The sequence below is a fragment of the Hoplias malabaricus genome, chromosome 17 (assembly GCF_029633855.1).
Source record: "Hoplias malabaricus isolate fHopMal1 chromosome 17, fHopMal1.hap1, whole genome shotgun sequence".
Classification (NCBI taxonomy): Eukaryota; Metazoa; Chordata; class Actinopteri; order Characiformes; family Erythrinidae; genus Hoplias; species Hoplias malabaricus.
In genome coordinates, this window is record NC_089816.1 from 25,947,694 (window position 1) to 25,972,341 (window position 24,648).

The 24,648-nt window shown below is 40.1% G+C and overlaps 1 protein-coding gene across 9 annotated transcripts in view; it reads right to left on the reverse strand.

Annotated features, from left to right (window-relative positions):
• Nucleotides 1-12,642: 12,642 nt before the first annotated feature.
• limch1b (LIM and calponin homology domains 1b) overlaps nt 12,643-24,648 on the reverse strand; it is a 92,448-nt gene continuing 80,442 nt past the window's right edge. For 2 of the 9 annotated variants that reach the window (XM_066648681.1, XM_066648674.1), the window contains 15 exons: nt 24,398-24,648; nt 24,215-24,281; nt 23,975-24,102; nt 23,124-23,229; nt 22,937-23,011; nt 22,072-22,097; nt 21,562-21,663; nt 19,408-19,500; nt 18,681-18,860; nt 18,474-18,559; nt 18,113-18,289; nt 17,434-17,496; nt 17,118-17,226; nt 16,499-16,601; nt 12,643-15,127 (listed from right to left, as the gene is read on the reverse strand). The exon at nt 24,398-24,648 is cut by the window's right edge and continues 322 nt beyond it. In XM_066648681.1, coding sequence (XP_066504778.1) covers nt 15,102-15,127; nt 16,499-16,601; nt 17,118-17,226; nt 17,434-17,496; nt 18,113-18,289; nt 18,474-18,559; nt 18,681-18,860; nt 19,408-19,500; nt 21,562-21,663; nt 22,072-22,097; nt 22,937-23,011; nt 23,124-23,229; nt 23,975-24,102; nt 24,215-24,281; nt 24,398-24,648 — 1,592 coding nt within the window. In that variant the 3' untranslated portion in view covers nt 12,643-15,101. Of the gene's footprint in view, nt 15,128-16,498; nt 16,602-17,117; nt 17,227-17,433; nt 17,497-18,112; nt 18,290-18,473; nt 18,560-18,680; nt 18,861-19,407; nt 19,504-21,561; nt 21,664-22,071; nt 22,098-22,936; nt 23,012-23,123; nt 23,230-23,974; nt 24,103-24,214; nt 24,282-24,397 lie in introns of all 9 variants that reach the window. The other 7 variants (XM_066648675.1, XM_066648673.1, XM_066648676.1 and 4 more) reach the window with 6 other exon arrangements.

Here is a 24,648-nt window from a genome sequence, read left to right on the forward strand (position 1 = left end):
GCACCACCATGTCGCCCCGTATCATGGTTTGCTCTGTGTATTGACTTTAGTGACGTTGTGTAGATTGATTGATATTGTGGCCACTATTTTTTGGTGAGTCATAGTGACTCTATGTAGGATTTATGTTGATCTTGAAATGCTCAGTAGACAATTTTCCCGTCCCACATTTCCTTTCTCTGTGGTGGTAGGAAGACTGAGCCAAGTACATTTGTCTTAGATTTATTGCAGGGTCTCTTCCAATCACATGATGCTACCTACTTGAAAGGATACTCCTCCAAAATATGCAAAGCCAGCCAATGCATCTTTTCAAACAGCAGCTAACACAGCCGCAACTCAGCATGCTTGGAGGAGAATTTGTACTGCCAATTCTGTTGTGTTCTGAACATCCATTTCTATTAGCAATGCTCTGGAATGGATATGTACAAGACAGAATGTCAGCAATGAATACTGCCTATGGCAAATGAATTTACTGTAGGTTCTATTTGAGCAAAGTGTGATAATTGAAATGCATTTGTGCAGTTTCACACTGATCGCTCATGTGTAGGTTTCAGCTTGCGTCGATCCTGCAGCGAGGAAGCACCGGATGAGGCAAATAAAGACCAAAAGCAGAATATCTTAATCTCAGCCAACCTCAACCTAGTGCTCCTCTCCCTTCATCTTCTGCCTTTCAACCCAGTCCATGCAGGCCATACTGACCACAGCTGCAGCAAATTAAGGGAAACTCTGGGGAGACCAAAGACCCCAGCATCAGGTTCAGGGCGCGAGGGGCTGTACTTTCGCTTCAGCAATCAACTCTTCCTCCTGCTCAGGCTAATGAGGAGGTGAGGGGGTCCGGGTGAAGACCAATCTCTCTACACATCCCTCAGGCTCACATGGACACATCACAGTGTGGAACCTAGCGAGTGTGTGTTTGGAGACAGAAGCCAGTCTTGTGTTTGAAGGGAAAGGTCTGATTGCCAGTTGTCGTAGGAAACGCTGTTAAAATGAAATCAGTGGTGATCTTTGTTCTGAAACCTAGATCATAGCTGTATAATTTAAGAGGATATCATTTTCTTGCTGATTATAAGATTTAATTGGGGGTATTGATTGATTATAATATTTAATCACACTGCTTGGCATTAAAAAAAAAAAGTTTAAAGTTTAAAAGGTCCAAATATTTATGGAGACACATTCTAATGCGTTTCCTTTATGGTCATTCCTAGTGGACACAGGCATTCAACAGGACACACAGTTTGTTTAACATTCATAGAAAAGCACTGACCAATAACATGGGATGCTATGATGGAGAAACACCTGAGCCTGATATCACCACACCCATAGCTAGAGGTGTATAAAGCCTTTTCGGTATTCGGGCTGTGGAGCAGTAGAACAGTGTGCTCTGATGTGTGGAGCATCATCCAGGGATAACAATTGATAATTTGAAACAAAAATTGAATATAGCTCTACGGAGAACATACTTCTGTACATTGTAATACAGAATTACTGATGCATACATAAACACACACAAACACACCTGGAGCAGCAGGAAACACCAGTCTTTGGGAAGCAGTTGGGAGGTCAAAATCAAATCAGCTGTGACTGTTTAGGGAGTAGAAAGTACTGTTCCTCACTCCCTCACCCCCTTTTTTCTTGCCCGTGTGTTTTTGTAATTGCCCTTTTTTAAAATGAACAATATATTGTTTCTGACTAATTTTTCCATTTCCATATGAGTGTATGGGATATGACCTCGTATATGAGGGCCTGACCTTGTATTTGAAACATATGACCTCAGACCTTCTTCACTCCCAAAAGCCTTGTATTTTAAATAATATGACATTGGCGAAGAGAAAGTATGCAAAAGTCTTTCCAGAAAAAAAATTCTTGCTAAGAGCTATTGTAGATAAGTCCTTCTTCTCTCAGCAGACTGTGAAAGGCACAGTCTTTTTGATGTCTTTGAGAGAGGAGAACATTTCGTAATGATAAAGACTGAGAGAATCGTTCATGTAATATATGAGAACCAAAGGCCTATTCAGATTGTATGGGACTTATAGTGTTCCCACTTTATACTGGGAAGTCTCGTCCCAAAATAAACCATGTAGAAGGTGGAAGTTCATCTTGGATATCAGAAACGCATGGAAAGCACACTCTGTAGACCCTACTAACAAAGTCAAGTCCACTTATTGTCACACAGCAAGACCCCTTAACTTCCTTTTCAGCTGATCATCATTTGGAACCAGCGATAGGTTCTTCATCTTGGCTGTTTGATTATTTCCCGTGATGTGATATGATAGACTGTGTTAATGTTGTAGCTAGTGGTCAGCCGTACATTGTCAGCATAATCTCGCAGGAATGCATTGTAATGGCATGAGCAATCACATACATTATGGATGCTCTGGAATGCTCTTCTCCCCTGTGTCTGTCAGTCTGGATGACAAATGTAGCAAAGTCCATCTTTTGCCAGTGTCTCAAACATTGTGCGTGACTGCCATCAAGAGGCTCATTTTGCCTCTACAATGGAACCCTCCATGAGAGATCATAAAATGGACCATATAAACCAAGCTTCTAAACCGGTGGCTCTCAGACTGACCCTTTGAATACATTTTGAAATATCTCAGAAGGTGATAAACACATTCAGTGAGGAAGTGAATTTCGGTTCTATCAAGAAACACATCAATAATAGAACCATCACTATTTCAAATTGGATTTGCACTATGTAATTGACTGCCAATGTGTGGCACTATTATGAATGAGATGATTTAAAATCCTTGCTTTCAACATACAGCATGTAGTAGCAGAGGTAGCAAGATAGCAAGTGCTTACAAACAACAGACTACAGAAACAAACTGTAGTTATATCTTCGTATTTGAACTTTCCATCCACTGTAAAGGGTTACATTTGACTGTGTATACACTGAACGACCACTAGATTACACTTACTGTCCATTTTATTAGCTCCACTGACCATACGGCAGCACTTTGTACTTCCACAATTAGAATAGTCTATCTGTTTCTCTGTGTGCTTCCTTATCCCCATTTCATCTTTTTCTTCAATGTGTATTGTGCTGGTACAAGTGGATCAGACACAGCAGTGCTGCTGGAGATTTTAAACCCATCAGTGTCACTGCTGGACTGAGAATAGTCCAAAAACCAGAAAAATCCAGCCAGCAGCAACCTGTTAGTGATGTCCTGTGTCCACTGATGAAGGACTAGAGGACGACCAACACAAAATATGCAGCGTCAGATGAGCTACTGTCTCTGACTATACATCTTCAAGGTGGACCAACGAGGTAGAAGTTTCTTAACAGAATGGGCAATGAGTGGAAACATTGTTTAAAAACTCCAGCAGAACTGCTGTGTCTGATCCAATCAAACCAGAGCAACACACATTAACACCTCACCACCACGTCTGTGTCACCATAGCACTGAGAATGATTCAAAACCCAAATCATACCTGCTCTGTGGGGGTCCTGACCATTAAAGAACAGGGTGAAATGGGGATAGGAAAGTATGCAGAGAAACAGGTTGAGTATAGTCTGTAATGGTAGAACTACAAAGTGCTCCTGTACACAATAAAAACCAAGTTGAGTTAAGTTAGCTAACAGGCACCAGGATTGGATACCATCATACTGAGTAATGAGGGGTGGGTGCGGGCCATCCTACCCACCCAGTGGGAGTGATGCCAACTCTAATTTCTGTTCATCTCCTGGCCACAGACAGTGGAATCATCCCTGAGTCCCCAACAATCACATTTTTGAGTGCAGGTGGCCTTTAAAGTACTCCACACTGTCTGTTTAAGGATCTGACTTTGTCACGTTGAGAGAATCAAGGCTGAAAAATGTAAGAGGAGAAAGTGACTGATTCTCAGCTTCCAGAAGAACTGAAGCAACAAAACTAAACCCGGAATGAGCTCTCATGTCTAAAACACAGCTCTATTTCTGTCAGGACAAGAAGCTGCTGTTGATTTCCAGCGTTCTTTCTTGGCTCACAGACCATATTGAAAGCAGCATGTGAATCGTAGGCAAATATGGGTTTGTGGAGGGGGTTTTGTATTTTTTCCTCTTGGTTTTCCAGCTGGGAACCCTTAAAAGATCTCTCATGAATACGAAGTGGATGGGCACTCGTCTGCTTGTAAACAGATGTAGCTCTTATTGAGCCTGGGCCAGGGAAGCGCCAAATGACGAGTAACACAACATGTCATTATGCAAAAGGCTTTGAGCTTGTCCGTCTCTCTGTAGCTCTAGCTAGCTCTCTCGCTCGCTCACACTCTCTCTCACACTCTCTTATCTCTGCTTGCTGCCCCGCTGCTTCAGTCGTTGTTGAGCAAAGACTTCTCCTCTTCCTGGTAATCTCCAGCCTTACTCTCCACTCTGCTCTTAGTCTTATTTCTGGAGAAGAAACCACCCTCTTTTTTTTTCTCCACACTGATGCTGCTCTTGGCATAAACTGAGCTGAAACTGCTAATGACAACAAAACTACTAATAATATTATGACTAGAGCTGATCCAATTATTTAGAATTACAGATCAAATTGGTCAACAAATATTTCTGCAGTTGAAATTGTGTTCAATTTTTATAGTTGCATTCAACACAGACTGAGCTAATGATTTAACCGATAAGGGCAGGACATTATTAGAAGATGTTAATTGTAGGGGCAGGGCGACATGGTGACGCAGCAGGTAGTGTCACAGTCACACAGCTCCAGGGGTGTGGGTTTCCTCCGGGTGCTCCTGTTTCTCCCTATGATCCAAAAACACACATTGGTAGGTGGACTGGCAACTCAGGTGTGAGTGAATGTTTGAGTGTGAGTCACCCTGTGAAGGATTGGTGCCCCCTCTAGGGTGTGTTCCTGCCTTGTGCCCAGTGATTCCGCATAGGCTCTGGACCCACTGTGACCCTGAATTGGACAAGCAGTTACAGACAATGAATGAATTGTAGGAGCATTTTCTTAACAGATTTTAATGCAAAGCACTAAATAGCACCCCTAGTGGAGCATTGTTAAAAAGAAGAATTAGCAGATCCACACTTTTCCACCAATGTGGAACGGGCGTCATTCCGGTTCACAAACCTAATTTTGAACTGTTCAGCACTTTTCCACCAACAAAAATAGGTTCAGGATCCTGAAAAATTTGTTTGGCTTTTCAGCACAAACTGTGAGGACATCTCACCTCTGTTGATGACATATCCTCTGTGACGTATTACTAGTGTAAACACAGACTGGTTCACTGAAAAGCACCAGGATGTTTATAAGCTAGAAGAGAACCAGTTCAAGAACCATTCATTCATTCATTATCTGTAACCGCTTATCCAGTTCAGGGTCGCAGTGGGTCCAGAGCCTACCTGGAGTCATTGGGTGCAAGGCAGGAACACACCCTGGAGGGGGCGCCGGTCCTTCACAGGGCAACACACACACACTCACACCTACGGACACTTCTTGAGTCGCCAATCCACCAACCAACGTGTGTTTTTGGACTGTGGGAGGAAACCGGAGCACCTGGAGGAAACCCACGCAGACACAGGGAGAACACACCACACTCCTCACAGACAGTCACCCGGAGCAGGAATCGAATCCACAACCTCCAGAGCTGTGCGACTGCGACACTACCTGCTGCAACACCGTGCCGCTGTTCAAGAACCAGAGTTCTTTAATTCGAAAAGTGATAACAGATGTTTCATAATCTAGTACAAAGCCTTTCCAGAAGAGTAGATGTTGTAACTGCAAAAAAGAGGCACAACATTTGCATCAATACTCATTTCTAAAGAACAATGGGTAAACATGTGTGTGTATTTGGCTGTATAGAAGGTGTGATATTTTAGTTTTAAATGTGACCATGATTTTTAAACAAAGTAAATCATTCAGTCTTTCATTCATTGTCTGTAAACGTTTATCTAGTTCAGGGTCGCGGCGCGTCCACAGCTTACAAGGAAACACTTGGCACAAGGACGGAACACAACCTGGAGAGGGAGCCAGTCTATCACCGGGCAACACACACTCTCATATTCACTCACACCTATCAATACTTTTGAGTAGCCATTCCACTTGGGAGGGCAGTGTGAGAAAACCAGAGTGCCCAGAGGAAAACAGTATATCAGGAAAGAGGATATCATTTTTCATGTGACTACACATACATTCAAGATCTATTGATAAAAATATTATCTCCAGGAATTCTCCCTAACCCTTGGTATCCACACAAATCAATGAAAAATACCTCAAATTAATAAGCCTAAAATATTTACTGAGCACGGTAGTACATAATATAATCAGTCAACGTCATGATTAGGGACAATCAAATCATCATTTAGCACAATCCTAACACAAACACACACTTTCATTTTGAACCTGTTTAGGCTCATGATAAAAACTGCCCTGATGCTGTTTATCAGCAAATACGCCGCTGCTGCTGTTATTGTTTAATTCTCAAAAGAACCACGACTGCTGAGCAAAAGCACTGGCATGTGACATCGAATTTATTAACTATTCATGCATTGTTTACTTCTGGGAAACCTCGCTTATGAGAGAACATTTGTCGGGGGCGTTTTTAAACTGCTGGCTGTTCTGTGGTGCACTCTAAATTAAAGAGGGATCAACCCAAACTCTACAAGCTCTTTCCTTCCTCATCAGTCTCAAGCAAAGTAGTGGCCTTGTTCCATTACATGCACTTAAAGCTTTGTACCCTTTGTTATTGTGAACTTGCTTGGGGGCCAAATGCTGTAGGGCATGCTGTTTCTTTATTTTCCCCAAACCTCTGCCTATGAGTGCACCCTATAAACATTTAGCCCTTTATGAATGTCAGTCAGTCAGTGAGTGTATGTAACCACTTATCCAATTCAGCACTGCGGTGGGTCCAGAACCTTCCCGGAATCACTGGGTGCAAGGTGGGGCCACATCCTGGAGGAGACGCCAGTCCTTCACAGGGCGACACACACTCTCACCTACGGAAAATTTTGAGTAACAAATCCACCTACTAACATGTGTTTTTGGAACCAGGGAGAAACCCATTTTATTAATTTTTTTTAAAGATTTAAAAAAATTAATATTCACAGAGCTGTTCAGGTATATAGACTCCTTACACAAAAGGACTGATAAAACCCAAACCACATTTTGATGAATGGTATTAAGCAACCTCCACTGCTATCCTGTGATTCTTCATTAAAATGGAGTGGATCCATGACAGCAGTGCCCTTGAGCTACAGTCTGAGTTTCCACTGCCCTTGATCACTAGTGTGTGTTTGTATTCTGCTAAAGATGAGTTTCATGTTTAAAAAAGGAAATATATATATGGATAGAGAAACTGGAACACATTCAAGCCATACTCTTTTTTAGAATGTGAATCATGATTCAGTTGTGATTCTAAAGCAGGCATAACTTGAGTGTATCTCAATTACTTTTTCAGGCTTTTGATGCCCTCAAAAGCATATGGCACTGTTGTACACCCTTCAATGACATCACTAATATGTGTACTTCATTGATGTCCTTAGGGCAAGAATGGTTGATCCAAATGGTTGAAATGTATTTTATTACTGCCATCTTCTGGTCACATCGTTTACAGCAACTATTTCCTGTTGGAAATATATGGAAGACATTCTGTTGATCTGTGGTAATGAAGCAGTTTCACATTCTCACTATAAAACAGCAGAAAACATGCATTTATGTGATAGTTACATCATTACAAAAAAGGCAAGCCAGCCACTCTCTGACCCCATTATTATAAATTCAATATACAAACAAATAAAAAACACTGTTATACGTTATAAAAAAGAAACCATATTAGTTTAAGCCAGTTATATGTGCCCCCACATTTTGAATAACAAAAGTTCCAGTATAGAAGAATCTCAAGGAAAAGCTTCCAATGAAACAATTATCTCAAAGGGTGCAGGTGTTTAGGATTACAGTGTGTGGGTGTAGAGAACTGCACAATGCTTCCACAAACACTGCGCTGCATTATTTAGTGATGTGTACATTACAAAACACACTATAAGAGCTTACGTCTCTGGGGGGGTTAGAGCACCAAAGAGAACAAATACTCGTACACTAGCAGCCCATTTATTCTCCTTTGCCTTTACTGCTGGTGAAGGAAGATTATGTGCTTTATGTCGTTGGGACAATACCAGCCACAAAGGCCAGCTACAGCAGCGTTGGAGCTTAGATGGGAAACAAACAGCTACAAGGTGCAGTAAAAACAACCAAAAGAAAATAAAGTTTTTTGGCTCTGAGACATGGGTCTAACAGCACTCAAGCAGTGTTCTCGGTCTCTAGCTTTAGTCCACAGTTGTCCATAGTTTACTGACTTCCTAAAAATATGTTTAAACACTTTTAATAGCAGGCAAACATACATTCTGTATGTATTTATTTATTTGAGTTTTATTTATTTTGGAAAACTTCATAAAATATAATAGCTATTTTTGTTGTGTGATTTCGAGTGTGTTACATTCTGAAAATAGTGATTGTGATTGTGTGCATTCTTTGTAGAGGATTTATTTTCAGGTACTGTGACTGCCACACAGCTTCAGTATGGCCTCAAAATAGATTCTTCAGTTCTGAGAACCAAAAAGCAGAATCCATAACCAATAAATTACATTAAGGGTTAAATAAATAACGGTCACTGATATTGAGAGTTATAAAAACAGGTCTGTAAACAGAAAAGAATCTGTATATAATCGTCTGAGTACTTGAAGAATCCGTTTTTGCACCAGAACAATTTGGATATAGAACAATTCTGTTTTTATAGTTGCCTAGACACATCTAGGTATGTCTCAGTTGCGCTTCTCTCAGTTTCGCTGTCGCCTCCAGAAGTGTATTGCTTTTTGACGGAGATGTAGACAGTCACTGGCTGCAGAAGTTAAGCCCCGCACCCATTGTGCACACCCTAGATTAACCAGTTAGTTAGTAGTCTGACTCTAAGGCTGTATGACGAGCTGTGCATTACTAAAAGACATAATCGTTAAAAATAGTCGCTATTGCTTACCTGTGTTTGCCTGTCGGCCATTTTCCAATCAAGGTAAGATTGACGCGCTCTCGCTGACGTAGCGGGGTGAGCAGAAGGTGGTGGGTGGGCGGGGCTTAACTTCAGCAGCCAATGACTGTCTGGATCCCGCACCCCGTCAAAAGTCAAAAAGCGAGAAACTTCTGGAGGCGATAGTAAGACTGACAGAAGCGTAATTGACAAAAGGCGGAATGAAAGCGAAAACGGATTCTTCAAAACTATTAAACTCAAAATAGAAGATTAGATACAGAAATATTCGGTTTACAACGCTGTTTTTATAACTCTCAATATTAATGACAGTTTTATCAATTACAAAATGTCTTATTGATTATGGACTCTGTTTTTTTTTTTTTTTTTTTGGTTCTCAGAATTTTAGAACCTATTTTGATGCCATACTTCAGGGTCCTGGGGTTCAGGATTCAATCCCAAACAGTTCACTGTCTATGAGGAGTTTTTTTCCCCTGAGTCTGTCCAGGAATTTTGGTTTCTTCCCACAACCAAAAAAAACAAACCATATGTTGCTAGGTGGATTGGCTGTTTAAAAGTGTTCATGGTGTGAGTGTAAAAATGAATGAATGATTGTGATGTTTGTTGAAGCTAAACTGATGTCAGCATTTAAATATTTTTTTGTCCTTTTTCTGATATTCAGCCTCTTTTTTTGTGAATACCACTTCCAAAAATGGTTGGGACATGGTATAAAAATGTAAATTGTAAAAAGTGCAATCATGTACAAGTAATTTAAACCCTATATTTAACTGAAAATAATACATATAAAATAAAGCATTATTTTAAATGTTGAAACTCAGAAAGGTTATTGTTTTTTGAAAAATATTTGCTTGTTGTTAGAAAAAAACAGAAAAGCCAGGATAGGGGATTAGCTTAGCCCAAAGTCTTCTTGTATCTTGAGCCTAAATACAAAACTAAATAAATTTTTTTATTTCTCAAACAACGGGATACTTTTCCACTTCACGTCAGTCCGTCTTTAAATGAGCTCAGGTCCAGAGAAGGTGGTGGTATTTCTGGATCCTGCTTATATATGGTTTCTTCTTTGCATTTGTGAGTTTTAAGTTTTTTAAGCATTTATGTATAAGTTGCATTTTAATTATTTGCACATAATTGTTTTTATTTACAAACATTCATTCATTGTCTGCAACCGCTTATCCAGTTCAGGGTCGCGGTGGGTCTGGAACATCTAGGCGCAAGGCGGGAACCCACCCTGGAGGGGGCCCCAGTCCTTTGCAGGGTGACACACACACACACACACACACACACACACACACATGGACACATTTTTTGGAGTAGCCAATCCACCTACCAAGGTGCGTGTTTGGACTGTGAGAGGAAATCGGAGCACCCGGAGGAAACCCACGCACACCAACACACCAAACTCCACACAGACAGTCACCCGGAGCAGGACTCAAACCCACAACCTCCAGGACCCTGGAGCTGTGTGACTGTGACACTACCTGCTGCACCACCGTGCCGCTATTTACAAACATTTCGGAATAAATGCCCTATCTTTTATGATATAAGTGCATTTCTATGTGGGACAATGTAAATCTATTTCATGTCTGAAATCTTAAAAGCATTCGTTGAATTTTAGTAGTTTATATGTAAATTAGGTTTCCCCAGTCAGTGCAGTGTAAGTGTTTTCAATGCAAGATTGCACTAGGATCATTTGAATATGGAACAGTTCTGTTTTTATAGTTGTCTAGACACATTTAAATTATACTAGGTATGTCCAAGCCTATGTATAAGTTCATTACATCCCTCACAATTAGTGAACTAAGCTACTTGAAGGGGCACCCACTGAGGTCACAGACACAGCTGAGCTGAAGAACATGGACATAAGATAAAAAAAAAAAAAAGTATGGGCTAGAGGGGTTTTAAATCCCCAAACTTTGGGCTGTGGAGCAGTGGAGCTGCATCCTCTGGAGCCATGGAGCGCCATCCAGTGCCTTTGAGAAGAGTTACAGTGATGTTTGTGATCCAACAGTCATTCAACATCAGTACCTAGTGTAAGTGTATTCAGTGTAGTGTCAAAGTATTCACTGTAGAATGCCATAAAATCTTCCCAGAAAAGTTTGGTGTATGAAAGTACCTGGTATGTATTTGTTTTGTTAATTATTTATAATTGAAAATAAGATCTGAAAGTCAATTTGGATTTGAGTGGTTTTTTAAGTAGCCCACAGGTTCCTGTGCTTGAGAGGAGGATGTCATTCAGAATGAAGGACAAGCCCCTGGTACCCAGTAGACAGCGGTGAGATTGAATCTCATCTTGTGCTTCATTTCTATGTGTCTCAGAGGATTCTGAATAATGCGTCTCAATCTGTCTGCTTTGCCTGGAATCCCAACGCTGCCACTCCTTATCGGCCGCTTTCCACTCCCATCAAATCCGCCTCGCCTCAGACCGGCACCCAGACACCGCCGCCTTTCACTCATAATTGCTTTTAAGCAGTCGGCAAAATCAGGAAGGAGGGTTTGTTTCAGTTGACCGATAGGATGAGATAGGTCTTTTTTTTTTTCCAAGTGCATGGAACGAAGGTATGGCACCATAACGTGGTTTTCTCTGACAGATCTAGTAATGGCATGAATGATTACTATAGACGTCTGCTGTGATTTGAAACAGTCTTTGTATGAGATAGGGGAATTTGCTTTTATTTCCCAAGGTGATTATCTGCGCAGTTCTACAATCAGACATTCCAAGCTGTAAACAACCCCAGAAAGACAGAATTTGGCTCGAGAGGAGCTTCTCGTTTAACTTCAATTCTGTTTGTCCTTTCACCGACAACTTCAGACTGAAAAACTCTCTGAAGGTCATGTCTTTGATTAAAGTTTAAGTTTGTGAACACACTGTGTTACTTTTGAGACAATGTCAGGTTCATAAAAATTCATTAATTCATTCCTTGTCTGCAACCACTTATCCATGGTCACGGTGAGTCCAGAGCCTACAGGGGATCACTGGGCATAAAGACCACCACTGGGCATCACACCCTCAATCTATGGGCACTGTTGAGTAGCTGATCAAACTAGAGTTTTTGGACTGTTGGTGCAAACCAGAGCTCTTGGAGGAAACCTACTCAGACAACAATCACCCAGAAACACTTTCTATAAAGCACATATTTCTAAATGTGATTATACCTTTTTGTAATTTGATAATAATGCTTTGTATGCATACTTATAAACTCGAATAAGGCATTATCCACAAAACAAAATGCCTTATTAATACATCAGTTAAAACAATAAAGGGAGAGCAGATTGTCTCTTTAGAACAGGACACCTGATACAAAATGAAAATTCATTGTATGTATAGAAGAAGTAGTGGTAAATAATCTAGTAGTAAATAATCTACTGTCTTTTAATAACAAAAAGCCTATAACACAAATCATTTTTATATCTCATAGTGGTAAATCACCTACTTCAAGCTTCAGGTTGAACACAAAGCAGGCCACATGCAGCCAAATGCTCACAGAAATGTCACAATATCTATTGAAAAGAATTCCCAGAAGAGAAAAAAGATGTTACTGCAGTAAAGGAGAGACAAACACCTTAATAATACTCACTGATCTCAGAAGAAGCGTTGGTCATAGCATGTAAGTGAAGTCAGCTAATTTGGTGAAAGCATAAATATAATATTGAAGCAAAGCTCTGTTGAACAAACCACAGTCGACAGTCAGACCATCTCCTCAGCTCTTTATTTATAAACAGATTACAGTGTAAAGCCATTGCATTTGAATGCTGTTATCTATAATTGAATAGTGTACATTTGAATATCATAATAAATATACCTTAGACTCGATATGGTTTCCAATGTAGCTCCTCATCCTAGACAATATAAAACGTCTGGCACTGCCTCCTCTCTGTAGCTTCCTATAGAATAGCTAATAAAACATAAAATAGCTACACAACCTGATCAGAAGCGCAGAACACTGACTATGAGAAATAATGAGCGCATGTTAATTGTCCAGTATGATCAACATTCTTGAAGGGTGAAGTTTTAACAAAAGACAATTGTTAGCTAGTCATATGTATTGGTAAGTATTAGGCGTAGCTAGTGACACTAATGAGTGGTTTACAGGCAGTTTATGGACTGATTTTAAAACAAATATAAAATCTTTCTAGTCGTGTTGCATTGAAAAAAAAAAGACACCCTCAAAGGATTTACATCAATTTCTGTAAGTGTCACCCCATATTCCTCTCGGCTAGATTTAGATGAGGCACACAAGCCTAAAGCCTGGAGGGAAGTTTATTTGCTAAGTCAACTACAGTAGCACAGACCAAACCTTTCACTGATGCCTTGATGACGCAATGATGGGAAACTGTAACAGACAATTTCTTACTGTGTTTGCTCAAAAGTGCAGAACTCTGCAACATTCAAGCTTCAATCATTTAAATGAGCAACTTGTTCAGCCACCTTCCCCACAGCCAAAATAACAGTCACTTCTTATTCCAACTCAGTCTTTGGATTTGTTTTTTTGCTTCATTTGTGCAATCGCACCCTTCACACTAAGGCACATATTCTCCTTGTAACACCATACCCACCACTAATGAAGCAAAATATCTTAAAACCTTACTGTGGACAGAACCCTAAGAACAATGGGTTTAGCTTCTGTGCCCATTTCATCAAGGACACAAGCCTCGTTCACACCGGCATTTTGGTATTTGTCAAAAGTACAACTTAGCATTGATTTTAAACCGTTAATTCATAATTATCAGTGACATCCATAAAAGAAACAAGCAGACTTCACTACTGCTGTGTTCTTGGCTTTTTGTTTCCTTCAATTTTTCCAAATCCAAAACTCCAGCTTTGGACTCTTGGTTTGCCCTGTATTTCTTAATGCTGTTTACATGTAGAAATACATTTCATTCATTTAAGAAATTTAGAATTTACTTGAATGTAACTCCACAGACTGTGCAGTGTTTGAATTATGGTGAAGAATATATATTTTTTCCAAATCTGACTAAACACACAAACACTACACATACAGTAGGTTGATAGCCCCTTTAAGCACATATACATTCTCATACCCTTGCTTTTATACACACACTTACACACAACCACAGGCATGCACACACACACAAACACACACACACACATATATATTCTACACCCTGCAGATATTTTCCTGGAGCTGTACACTGAAGCCTTTTTTTCCAGAATTGTAATCACTGCTGTCATATTCAGACTTTATGTATCAGCCAATAGGAGTTGGTATAAATATAAAAGAGGATGGAAAAGCAATGAATCACTTCTGTCAGTTCCCATCCAGACCTGTACACACCAGCTCTAAAGATGTATTAAAAAAGCTGACCTCTGATGCACTGAAAAAAAAAAAAAAAACAGAAAAAGAACAGCGACCTACAGCAGTTTTCTTTTTCAGGTTCATATCTGCTTTACACGTTTGAATGTTTGAATGAGCTTCACAAATCCTGATGAGTCCATGTCACAGCGGGAAACAGATATCAATCTCCACCCACAAACGCAAGAACTAAGCAGTTACATGTAGCATTGTGTGATTTCTTTTTTGGTTTTCTTTGACAAATACCAAAATATCATAAAAATAGCCTAATGTGATTTACTCTTTTGCCCTTAGTCCAGAAAATGCAATTTCATTAAGGGGCTCCAGCTTTACAAACATCATGAGAGAACAGATATATATACAGTCCATGTTTAGAGAAGCACAACCCTGGGTCCAGAAAAAAAACTTATATGTGAATTTATATTTGAAAAAACCTCTCAATTATCACTTTACTGAAAAGAAAAAACACATGGTTAGTTCCTTGCCATACCTCCAACATATACATAGAGTATTATCTGCAGTAATATTGATAATAAAAATGCAATTTTCAAGATACACTCAAAGGTCATTTTGTACTGACACCTCAACTGGGTTTGGTTTATTTCAAACCTGAAAAAAAAGCACCAGGCTTTTAAAAGTCTTGTACAAACACTCGGTGGAAGCTGTACATTTGGCATTGGGCTTAAAGGAAAAACCTTCTGACTTGGTAATATTGACATTGACCTCAACCAAAGTTGAATGTGTAAAAGTGACCAGTCCAAACATGTGCTGACCGCAGGAAGCGGAAGTGTGGTGGGTTAGAGAGACTGAGGTGTTCAGGTGGTCCCAAAACACAAGGCCTGCTCACAAGGTGGTGGGCTGACCAGCAGCTGAAAGAGAAAGGTGACAGAAATACAGTGATTTATTTCCTCTCTCCTGGAGTATTGCAGTGATTACACGTCTCCTGTGGTAAAACTACATTATTCCTTCTTATGTAAAAGGGCACTCCGTTGACGTAGTTTGTTTGTTATATAGCAGTTTATTAGATGATATGTCACATATTCACTTAATAATTCAACAAAAATGTCATTTGACCAGTGGAGTTCATTCCTTAGCATTTGCCTGTACTTCAGTGGTTTCCCAGGCATGTAATCATCAAATATTCCTCCCTTCAGTAACTGCAGTCACTGTAAGTCTATACTGTCAGTATTACTTTGTAGAGACGAAGAGATGTGTAACAATGTGAAGAGAGAGAAGGACCCAAGGTGAAAATAGAAGGATTGAAATGCCTATGTGCAACAGAAGAAACAGAAACTGAGAAAAGTGAATGTGTTTGAGTGTTTATTGAAATAGATCCTCCTGAGGCTTAAATGGGTGAGGTGAGCGATGGCAGATCTGTACTCTACCACAGGGCCACTGGGAAGGACAAGCGCCAGACGGAACAGTTCCTCTTAAGAGACGGAGAGAAAAAGGCAGGAAAACCAAACAAAGGAGACGCCAAACACAGCATGCTCCAGCAAAGACTGAGTTTTTCCAAAACATCATTAAATCACTACAAAACATTCATTCATTCATTATCTGTAACCCTTATCCAATTCAGGGTCACGGTGGGTCAAGAGCCTACCTGGAATCATTGGGTGCAAGGCAGGAATACACCCTGGAGGGGGCGCCAGTCCTTCACAGGGCAACACAGACACTCACACCTACGGACACTTTTTGAGTCGCCAATCCACCTACCAACGTGTGTTTTTGGACTGTGGGAGGAAACCCACGCAGACACGGGGAGAACACACCAACTCCTCACAGACAGTCACCCAGAGCGGGAATCAAACCCACAACCTCCAGGTCCCTGGAGCTGTGTGACTGCGACACTACCTGCGGCAACAACTCAACAACAACTCAACTATTTCTGTTTTATCATTTTTTTCTTTCAAAGTGTTTTACTTTGTCTTTTTCTGTTGACCTGTTTTTTTTTGTTTGTTTCAATACATTGCTTTTTCGGTTTTTCAAAACCAGCTGTCTGAGATAATATTCCAGTGACCCCTCTACGAAGATGATGCTCTGCTACTGTTTATGTGGGCTTAGCAGGTGTCCATCGTCAGAACTGATTAGCTCAAGAAGTCAGGGTTCCCAGAGCTGATAGCACCTGCTCTCCTAGAGCACCACTCAGAACCCCTGCTTGTTGCTAGTGGTGATGTGTTTTGCTATTTTATCAGTTAGACACAATGGGTTCTTTACTTGTGCGCAAGTGCATCACTCACAGCGAGAACGAAGGTAGCACTGATGACAGTTCAGCAGACCGTTACGAATCCTCACATCTGTGCCAGTACTGGTGTCCCCTAGCTGTCCCTTACAGATCCCACACTGAGAGAGAGCGAGAGCGAGAGAGAGAGAGAGAGTAAACAGTTGTTAATATTTGCGTAAAAAATGTATATAACATTATTCCTGATCTTAATGATTAGGATCAATGCTGATTAAGGCACATTTTATAATTCACCTGTACCAGCTATACTAAACTTAGTCATGTAGTTGTCCCTAGTAAAGGATTGTATTCTGAGGTGAACAGTGTCTCAAAACATTTCATATAACAGCATTCAGTAAGATTTTAGAAGCATTAGATTCTTTGGATGTCCAACTCCATCACCACCATTTTAAACAATTCTGACGCCAGTAAATCTCCCTTAAACAGTGTGTTTCATATGAAACCACTCTGAACAACTATGTCAGTGGAGAATGAAAACATCACAACAGTTTAACCGCTGTAACACCACTGTTTTAAACTCTCATAACACACACAAACTCTCTAACACACACTCACACTTGCTAGCTATAATACTAAAAAAGTATATAACTAAAACATACACACAATAGCATACAGACCTTAAAGCACTGGATGTGGAAGTAAAGACTGAGAGTCTCTATAATCATGGCTGCTCCTTTACCAAGTGGAAGACCACAACTCGAGCACAGCTTCTTCCCACTGACAGATCTACACACACATGCACATCACCACTTTATCACTTTTTTTTAATAGTTAACACAACATAGCAAAGTGCTTCAAAGAAAGTGAGATGATTGTGAGTGGAGAACAGAGGGTTAATGGAGAGCTCACCTTCAAGACAATGCTAAGCTAAAAAAGAGAGGAAGGGGGCAGGACATGAGAGAGAGAGAGAGAGAGAGAGAGAACACCCTGTACCTGTTTGGCGATGGAGGAGGTTGTGTGTCTGTGTGTGAGGAAGGATTTTCTATGGAGTCAGACCTAAGGAGCACAAGTCACATGCACTGCTCAACTATGTCACAAACACAAATGGACACAAAGCCACGCACACAGACACAAGCTCAATGCTCTTACTATGGAGATGAACTGTGAAAAATGTCAATGAGCCCCTGAGTAATGATACTTGGAGTGGGATCATCAGACATGTTACTAATATGTCTGCATCCATTAATATGTTCATGCTTCAATGGAATCCATACCACATTATTGATATTTATTTTACACACAATAATAACAATGTGAGTTTAAACTACATCACAAACAAGTGCTGCATTTTTCTTCCGTTTCCCTTTTTAGTTTTCAAAGTGAAATAGAAATAAATCAATGATTTTCTCTAACAGTGTTTCACTCTATAAAAACACTACGTTTTGACAAAAGGGAATGTGATGCAAAGTTCTCTGAGACAATCTGAATGAACATAACCCAAAAATCCTGAGAATGGAACTCAGGCCCCTGCTCCCCTCGCTTGTTTAGTATTTGTATTTTATAATTTTACATTCACAGTCTGATTTAGGTATTTAGATAACGGTTCACAGTGCCGTTCAACTACATTTGTGAATTACAGTAGATTCCTGAACACACACACACACACACACACCTTCTACGTTCTCCAGGCTGTGTGTTCCTGGATCTGTCCACTGGAGCACTTTTTTTCCAGGACTCTGAGGAGTGCTGCTTCTGTTGAGTATTACTGCCCCAGGAGTTCTGTTCCTCTGTTCCTTCTCTCTGTCCGTTAGACTGACCCACCAGCTGGTCACTGCTTGTCCGGAGAGGGCTGCCGTAACAAAGGATGAAGAAGAAAACAGGCTGATCTTCACAAATGTGGTGAAGAATTAGGGTGGTATGAAAGCATTCAAGAAAATTAGAGGACCGTTTCTTGGACGCATGGAAATATGGGAAAGTTAAAGAATATTAAAGTAAAATAAATGCAATGCTTTGGTGTTTGTGTGTGCACAGACCTTCCTGCCATGTGGGAAAGCTCCTCTTTGATCCCTGTAGATTCACTCCTCCCGTTTTCCCTTTGTCTTTTATTATCCAAGGTCCACTTATATGGGAATACAAACATGTTAAGTCAGTGCTGCGCTTTTAAATGCTTAGATTCCAAAATTCGGAGCAGTAAGAGATAGAGCCAGTTTAAATTTTTGGATGCATGCACCCTTCCTCACCTTCTGTTTGTCCAGTTCGTCCTGCTTGCCTTCCCAGTCAGCCAGTGAGTGCACGATGCTGTGTTGTGTGGAGCTGCTGTGGACGAGGGCTGCAGGCTCTTGCCAGCAGGGAGAGGAGGAATAGGGCATGGGTGAGCGAGGGGTCAAAGGGGCCACCGTCTCCTCCAGAATCTTACGCTCCTGCAAAAATACAAAAAAATATAAATAAATAAATGGTGCATGCACAATGTATATAATCTCAGTGCTAGTAGAATGAGGCATGCAGGAGCAGCCATACATGAACCTAAGGACACTATGCCCAATGCCATGTGTGAGTAAGAGGGGTATAAATCCAAATATCAGGCTGAGGAGCAAAAAACTCCTACTCCACTCTAGTCATGTAATTTCAGCAGCTGACTTCACTGATGCCCTTGTAGCGGAAATCAAATTCAAAATCAAATTACCAACAGGTAAAACATTCCAAAGAGAACAGATGCTGTTACTGCATCAAAACTGGGACAATCTTCCTATTACTATCTTTAATTTGAGAAGAAATCTTGACTAAACCTGTGTCTATAAGCTTTCAGACCTATAGTGTAAAGTGTAGCATAGCCTTGTTAACATTTACCCATGAGAAAAGTACTGAATTAAGAGGTCAAACTGTCCACAGATTTAAGATACTGGAGTATGAAGTTAATGGACAACAGATGTGTCAATCATATTGTGAGAGAAATAAAATATATTTTGCCTCTTCATGGTATCTCCTTTCTTCCTCTTCCACTTCTTTCTGAGCCCTCTCCCATTCCTGCTTCAGCTTCTCCTGTTCACGAGAGTACTTCTCCTGCTTACACACACACACACACACACACACACACAATGAAGAGAATCTAAAGGAAACAGCAAATTCACCAGTGTTTTATCAACACTATGAGTGTTAAATTAATATGGTGTGTGCTACAATAAAACACTGTAACATGTTATAATTTAACATTAATAGTGTTGATTTAACACTGGTGAATTTGCTGTGAAAGAGAAAACTCTTCAGATGTTCCTCTCCAACTCTGCAGCTTTTAAAAGATCCTTGGGTGAAAAAACTAAGGTTATTATGGTTCTGCAGAAAGGAAATAACTGGAGGATAATAATGGTGTAGTTAGAAGTTGAGCAGGTGAATACATTAAAAAGGCAAAGCAACAGCCCAGTAGAAAACAGCCAAAACCAGGGGTGTATATATATTTTAAAGGCACAATCATTAAGAAAAATATAGATAGACATACCCAGCTAGGACGGAAAACAAAAAAGACAGAATGTGTTAAAAGAAAGAGTAGTTTTGTTTTGCTGTACTATCTTTAGGAATAAAATTACATTTAAAGGCTGATTTAAAAATATTTATCTTCAATTCGAAGAACCTCCCACTTTTCTTGGTTTATATGTTGAGTATCAAAAATACAAAAGGTTCAGTGACAGTGAATATAGACTGGGTCATATGCAAAAGTTTGAATGCTTTTATTCAAATTCCATATATTTCACTTTCTTATTGAAAATATGGTAGGGGCCTCCAAGGGCAAGAGGCTCTGTACATATTTTCACTTAGAAAATTGGCCTTTTTGATATGACTGTTTGAAATTATATGCCTTTGTTGTTTCCTGGTAAAATTGTGATTTTTGAATTGGCCTTTTGAATTTAAGTCGGATTCAGAAAAACAGCTTCATGACTAATGGTCAGTCTAAATCTGATTGTGCATTTAAAGTTTGGTTATTGGCAGTAAACAGTGCACACACGCACACACACACACACACACACTAAGAGGGGCTTGTGGGGGTGAGGGGGGTGTCTTATTTTAAGCAGGGGACCCATGCACAATGCAGGATTCAGGTTAGGTCTCTGTGCAGTGGTACGGAGTCTTTGTTGTGATTATAGGACTGAAACAAGCCTCAGGTTCTTAGGAAAAACCACACCTTTTTTTTTCTCAGCACTTGGAATGGGTTGAAGGTTTCTTCTGCTATGTCTAATACAGGCAAAGCACTTAGCCAGAGTAGATTAAACATGCACCTACTATATAGATGAACTTATAGAGCATAGTTTGGCAAAAAAATCTATTTGACACCATTCCCCCCTTACTGTTAGCAAAGTTAGTCGGTCTTTAGTTCTGCATCACAAACCTGACCGTGGTTAGATTACCTCACAGATTAACACCGAAGTTCAGTCTTAGACTGATTTTATGTTTTGCTTTTCACAATCGTAATAGTCCCAAATATTCCCAGTGAGCAAAATATGATGTCACTCATCATTGAAAACAACTTATTTTGCGAGACACATCTAGCTATGGATAGATGAGTTGAGACAGCAGTTGTAAGGGGATTTGGAAGTTGAAATCCGAGGACTGGCCTGAGACCACTGTTTGTGCCTATGTGTAATGTACTTAATCATGATGCTAATAGTTAATGGATCTACAATAACCTCATATATCTGGCAAAACAATTAATGAAACACACTTCAGGATCTAAAACATGCATTTACTGATGGATTAAAAGAGGGGGAGGTTTTATTATTTTTACCAAACTATCTCTTTAATAGATAACTTAATAATAAAGCAAGGCTTTCCTCATATCTAAAACAAGCAAGAGATCAGTCAGTGTGATCTAAGCATGCCTCCATTTCATTCTTATTTTAGTGCTAAATGATATTAAAAGCTAATTTATATTTTAGATAATATAGAAAACAAATACTAAGCACACAGGGATCGAGATTGACCAATTATATTAATCAATCAGCAACCAACTGAGGTTTTTAACAGTTGAGCTAGTGGGCTCAGGAGCTGAAGCATGCTCTGTAAATGCTTCCTGAGGTTGCAGGTCTCCAGCCGTTTCTGAAGCTGAAGCTCAGGTTAGTGAAGCTGTTGTACCTGAAGCATGCGCTCCTGATCTTGCTGCCACCTTTCCTGCCGTTTGCGCTCTTCCTCTGGGTCCCACGAAAATTGCTCTCCCCGCCTCACCAGATTCAAAACCTGACCGTACCATGTTCACGTCCAAAGATGGACGCATATACACACACCCACACACGTACACATTCACGCCAAACACCATTGGAAAGGGGAAGGAATGAGGGGATAGAAAGAGTTGGTCTAAAACTACTCCCAAGTTTACATGTTTCTTACTCCAACTCTACATGAAAAAAAGAAGATGAAGAGAAAAAGAAAGACTGAACACATCCTGCTACATCCCCAGCTGGTAGTGTTAAAGGTTCTATTTTTGCAGCGTGTCGTAATCCATTACTTCATGGACTGCCTTATTAAATCTTACACTACATGTAATTCAATGTAATAAATAATATTTTTTAATACCAGAGGAGAAACAGTAGGACTTTTCCCTGAGAATGAAAAAGGACGGGAGATGAATATAATATTGCCACTTACATTTGAATGCTGTTTCTCTGCAGGCTCTGTAAAGAAAGGGACAAAAGACTAAGAAGAAACCTTAAGCCAAAAGGTAAGACTTTATTTGAATGGTACCTTGTTAAACATATGTTAGCATATTAACACTTTTCAACAATAATGGCTTTTGATATGAACTGTCCAGCCTCCTGACCTCAATATTAATAAAAGCTTGTGTGGTGAGCTGAAGAGGAGAAAACCTAGAAGACCCTAAGACCCTGAAGGATCTGGAGGTGTATTTTTTGAGGAGTAGACGCAGAATGCTTGCTCTGGATTCTCCAATCACTTACAACAAGCATTAAAGCAGAAGACACTGCTGTAACGTTGGCAAAAGGAGATTGCTTAACTATGACTTTAGAGATTTTAGAGTTTTAGAAATCATCAGATCAGATTTATATTTACATTACAAATGCTTGCTTTATTATATAAAACAAGATCATTCATTATTTCAATGTTTGTGGCCTTTATCTTTTACAGTTCACTGAACAAAATGAGAAATTTGATACAGAATATAAAACATTAAATGCAAATATAACTGGTCAAATAACTGATTAATTGTTTGATTAGGTAATTACACATAAATGGTAAATAATAATGGCACTTAAAATCATATTTTAATCATCAGATAATAACATGGAACTTAGTCGATGACCAGAACATGAAACATGGCCAGACAGGTCAAGTAAAAAGTTTACACACATTCACAGAAAACTCGAATGTGGACACGAGACAGAGTACAAAACAACCAGTGCGGGGTTAGAGCGTGACAAACATGGCACATTAGCCAATGGGAAGCCTCCACACCATGGGGCAGGGCAAAGCTTAGCCAATTTCACTCGAGGTTTACCTGAGGAGGTGAAGAAGTCCCAGCGTAATTTAGGGTTACTGGACAACGGTGTTAGCTGAGCACTGTTGTCCAGCTCTAGATCATGAGTCAGGGTCAGAGAGAGAGGAGAGGACATGTGAGCAACCGCTCAACCTCTGAACGTCTGCATGGTGATCAGATGAGGAAATGTAACTTGCCAATATCTTACCTATTGCTGAAGATCCACAGACTGGTGAGGGTTTAGACTTGTCCTTAATGGCTGGTTCAGGGGGGTACGCAGTTCGCTGTGGGGATTCCTGGAGAGGTTTACTGACCTAGAACATGAGGCACATTGTTTAACAACAGTAGATCTGTTCTAAGATATGCTTTAATTCAATTTAATACAAAGTAATGGATTAAAGAACATATTTGATAGAAACTGTAGTTTTGCTTTTTGTGTCTCTATGTGGTTACTGCATGAATGTGCCATTCATGTTAATACTGTCTGTTTATGAAAAAGCATTATGACTCCACAACCATCCATTTAGCAGTTCATTATAAAGCAATCAAAAAAGGTTTTATCTGGAGACAGTGCAGAGCAGGGTACTTTGAGTGAAATGGAGAAAAATGATTCACCAATATATTGTTCCTGGCTGTCAGGAGGCAAATATATAATTGCAGGACTCAAATATCTGAAACTAGTGGCAAAACTCAATTTTGTGGCAAATTATCTAATACTAGTGGCAAAATTGCCTAAGGATTTCAGTCAGAAACATCTCTGGTGCATACATTTCTATCCAGCTTGTCCTACAAAACAAGATTAAATTCAAACTACCCTTGCAAAGCAAAGACATATTTATGTATAACAATCTGAAAATCAATCAAGAAGGTTGAAAATGGTCATTTAAAGTGAATCCTGGCTGCTTTAATACATAACAGTTTCAAATTCTGAATAATTTCCCAAGTACAGGCTCTTTAACCTTAACTTACTGCACAACATGAGTCTTTAATCCTGAGGTTAATTCAATAATTGGAGAGTAGTCACATACAACAGACCGACCTTCCCAGCTACACACAGACCTCTTTAGCTGCAGTGTCAGATTGAGAGGGAGCCTGAGCCTCCTGTCCTCCTGTCTTCACTGTGCTGTTCTGGCTGTTTGTAGAGTCAGAACTCCCCTTGATTTTCTTCTCTGGAGACTGCTCACTTTCTGTGTATGAAAAGCATTTATGAGTAAAGTGGAAGGAACCAAAACCAAATAGTTTACTTAATGCCGAACACATGACACAAGATAAAGGGCAGGATATTACATGGACATGTACCTGGTAACGGTTCTGTTGTTGGCTCCTCCTCTTTGGCCTGTAGAACTTCCTCTTCCTCTGCTGGCAGCTGTTAAATATAAACCAAACCAAGTTAGTACAGTAGTGCATTACAGAGCAGTCTATTGAGAATTAGAAAAATGTTCATGTATGTGTGTGTGTGTGTGTGTGTGTGTATGCGCAGACCATGGGTAAGGAGGTGGGTCGGCTGGGAGGCTGGTCTTCCTGTGTTTCCTCTTCCTCTTGGCTCTGTGTTTCGGGCAGCAAACCACCGTGCCCCGCAGCTTCACAGACTGAACCCACCACACACTCAGCATATGATCTCTCCACACACTCAGAGTCTACTCTCTGCAAACACTCAGATTGTGCTCCTTCCACGCTCTCAGAGTCTGTTCTCTGCACACACTCCGAAACTTCTCTCTCCCTACATTCAGATT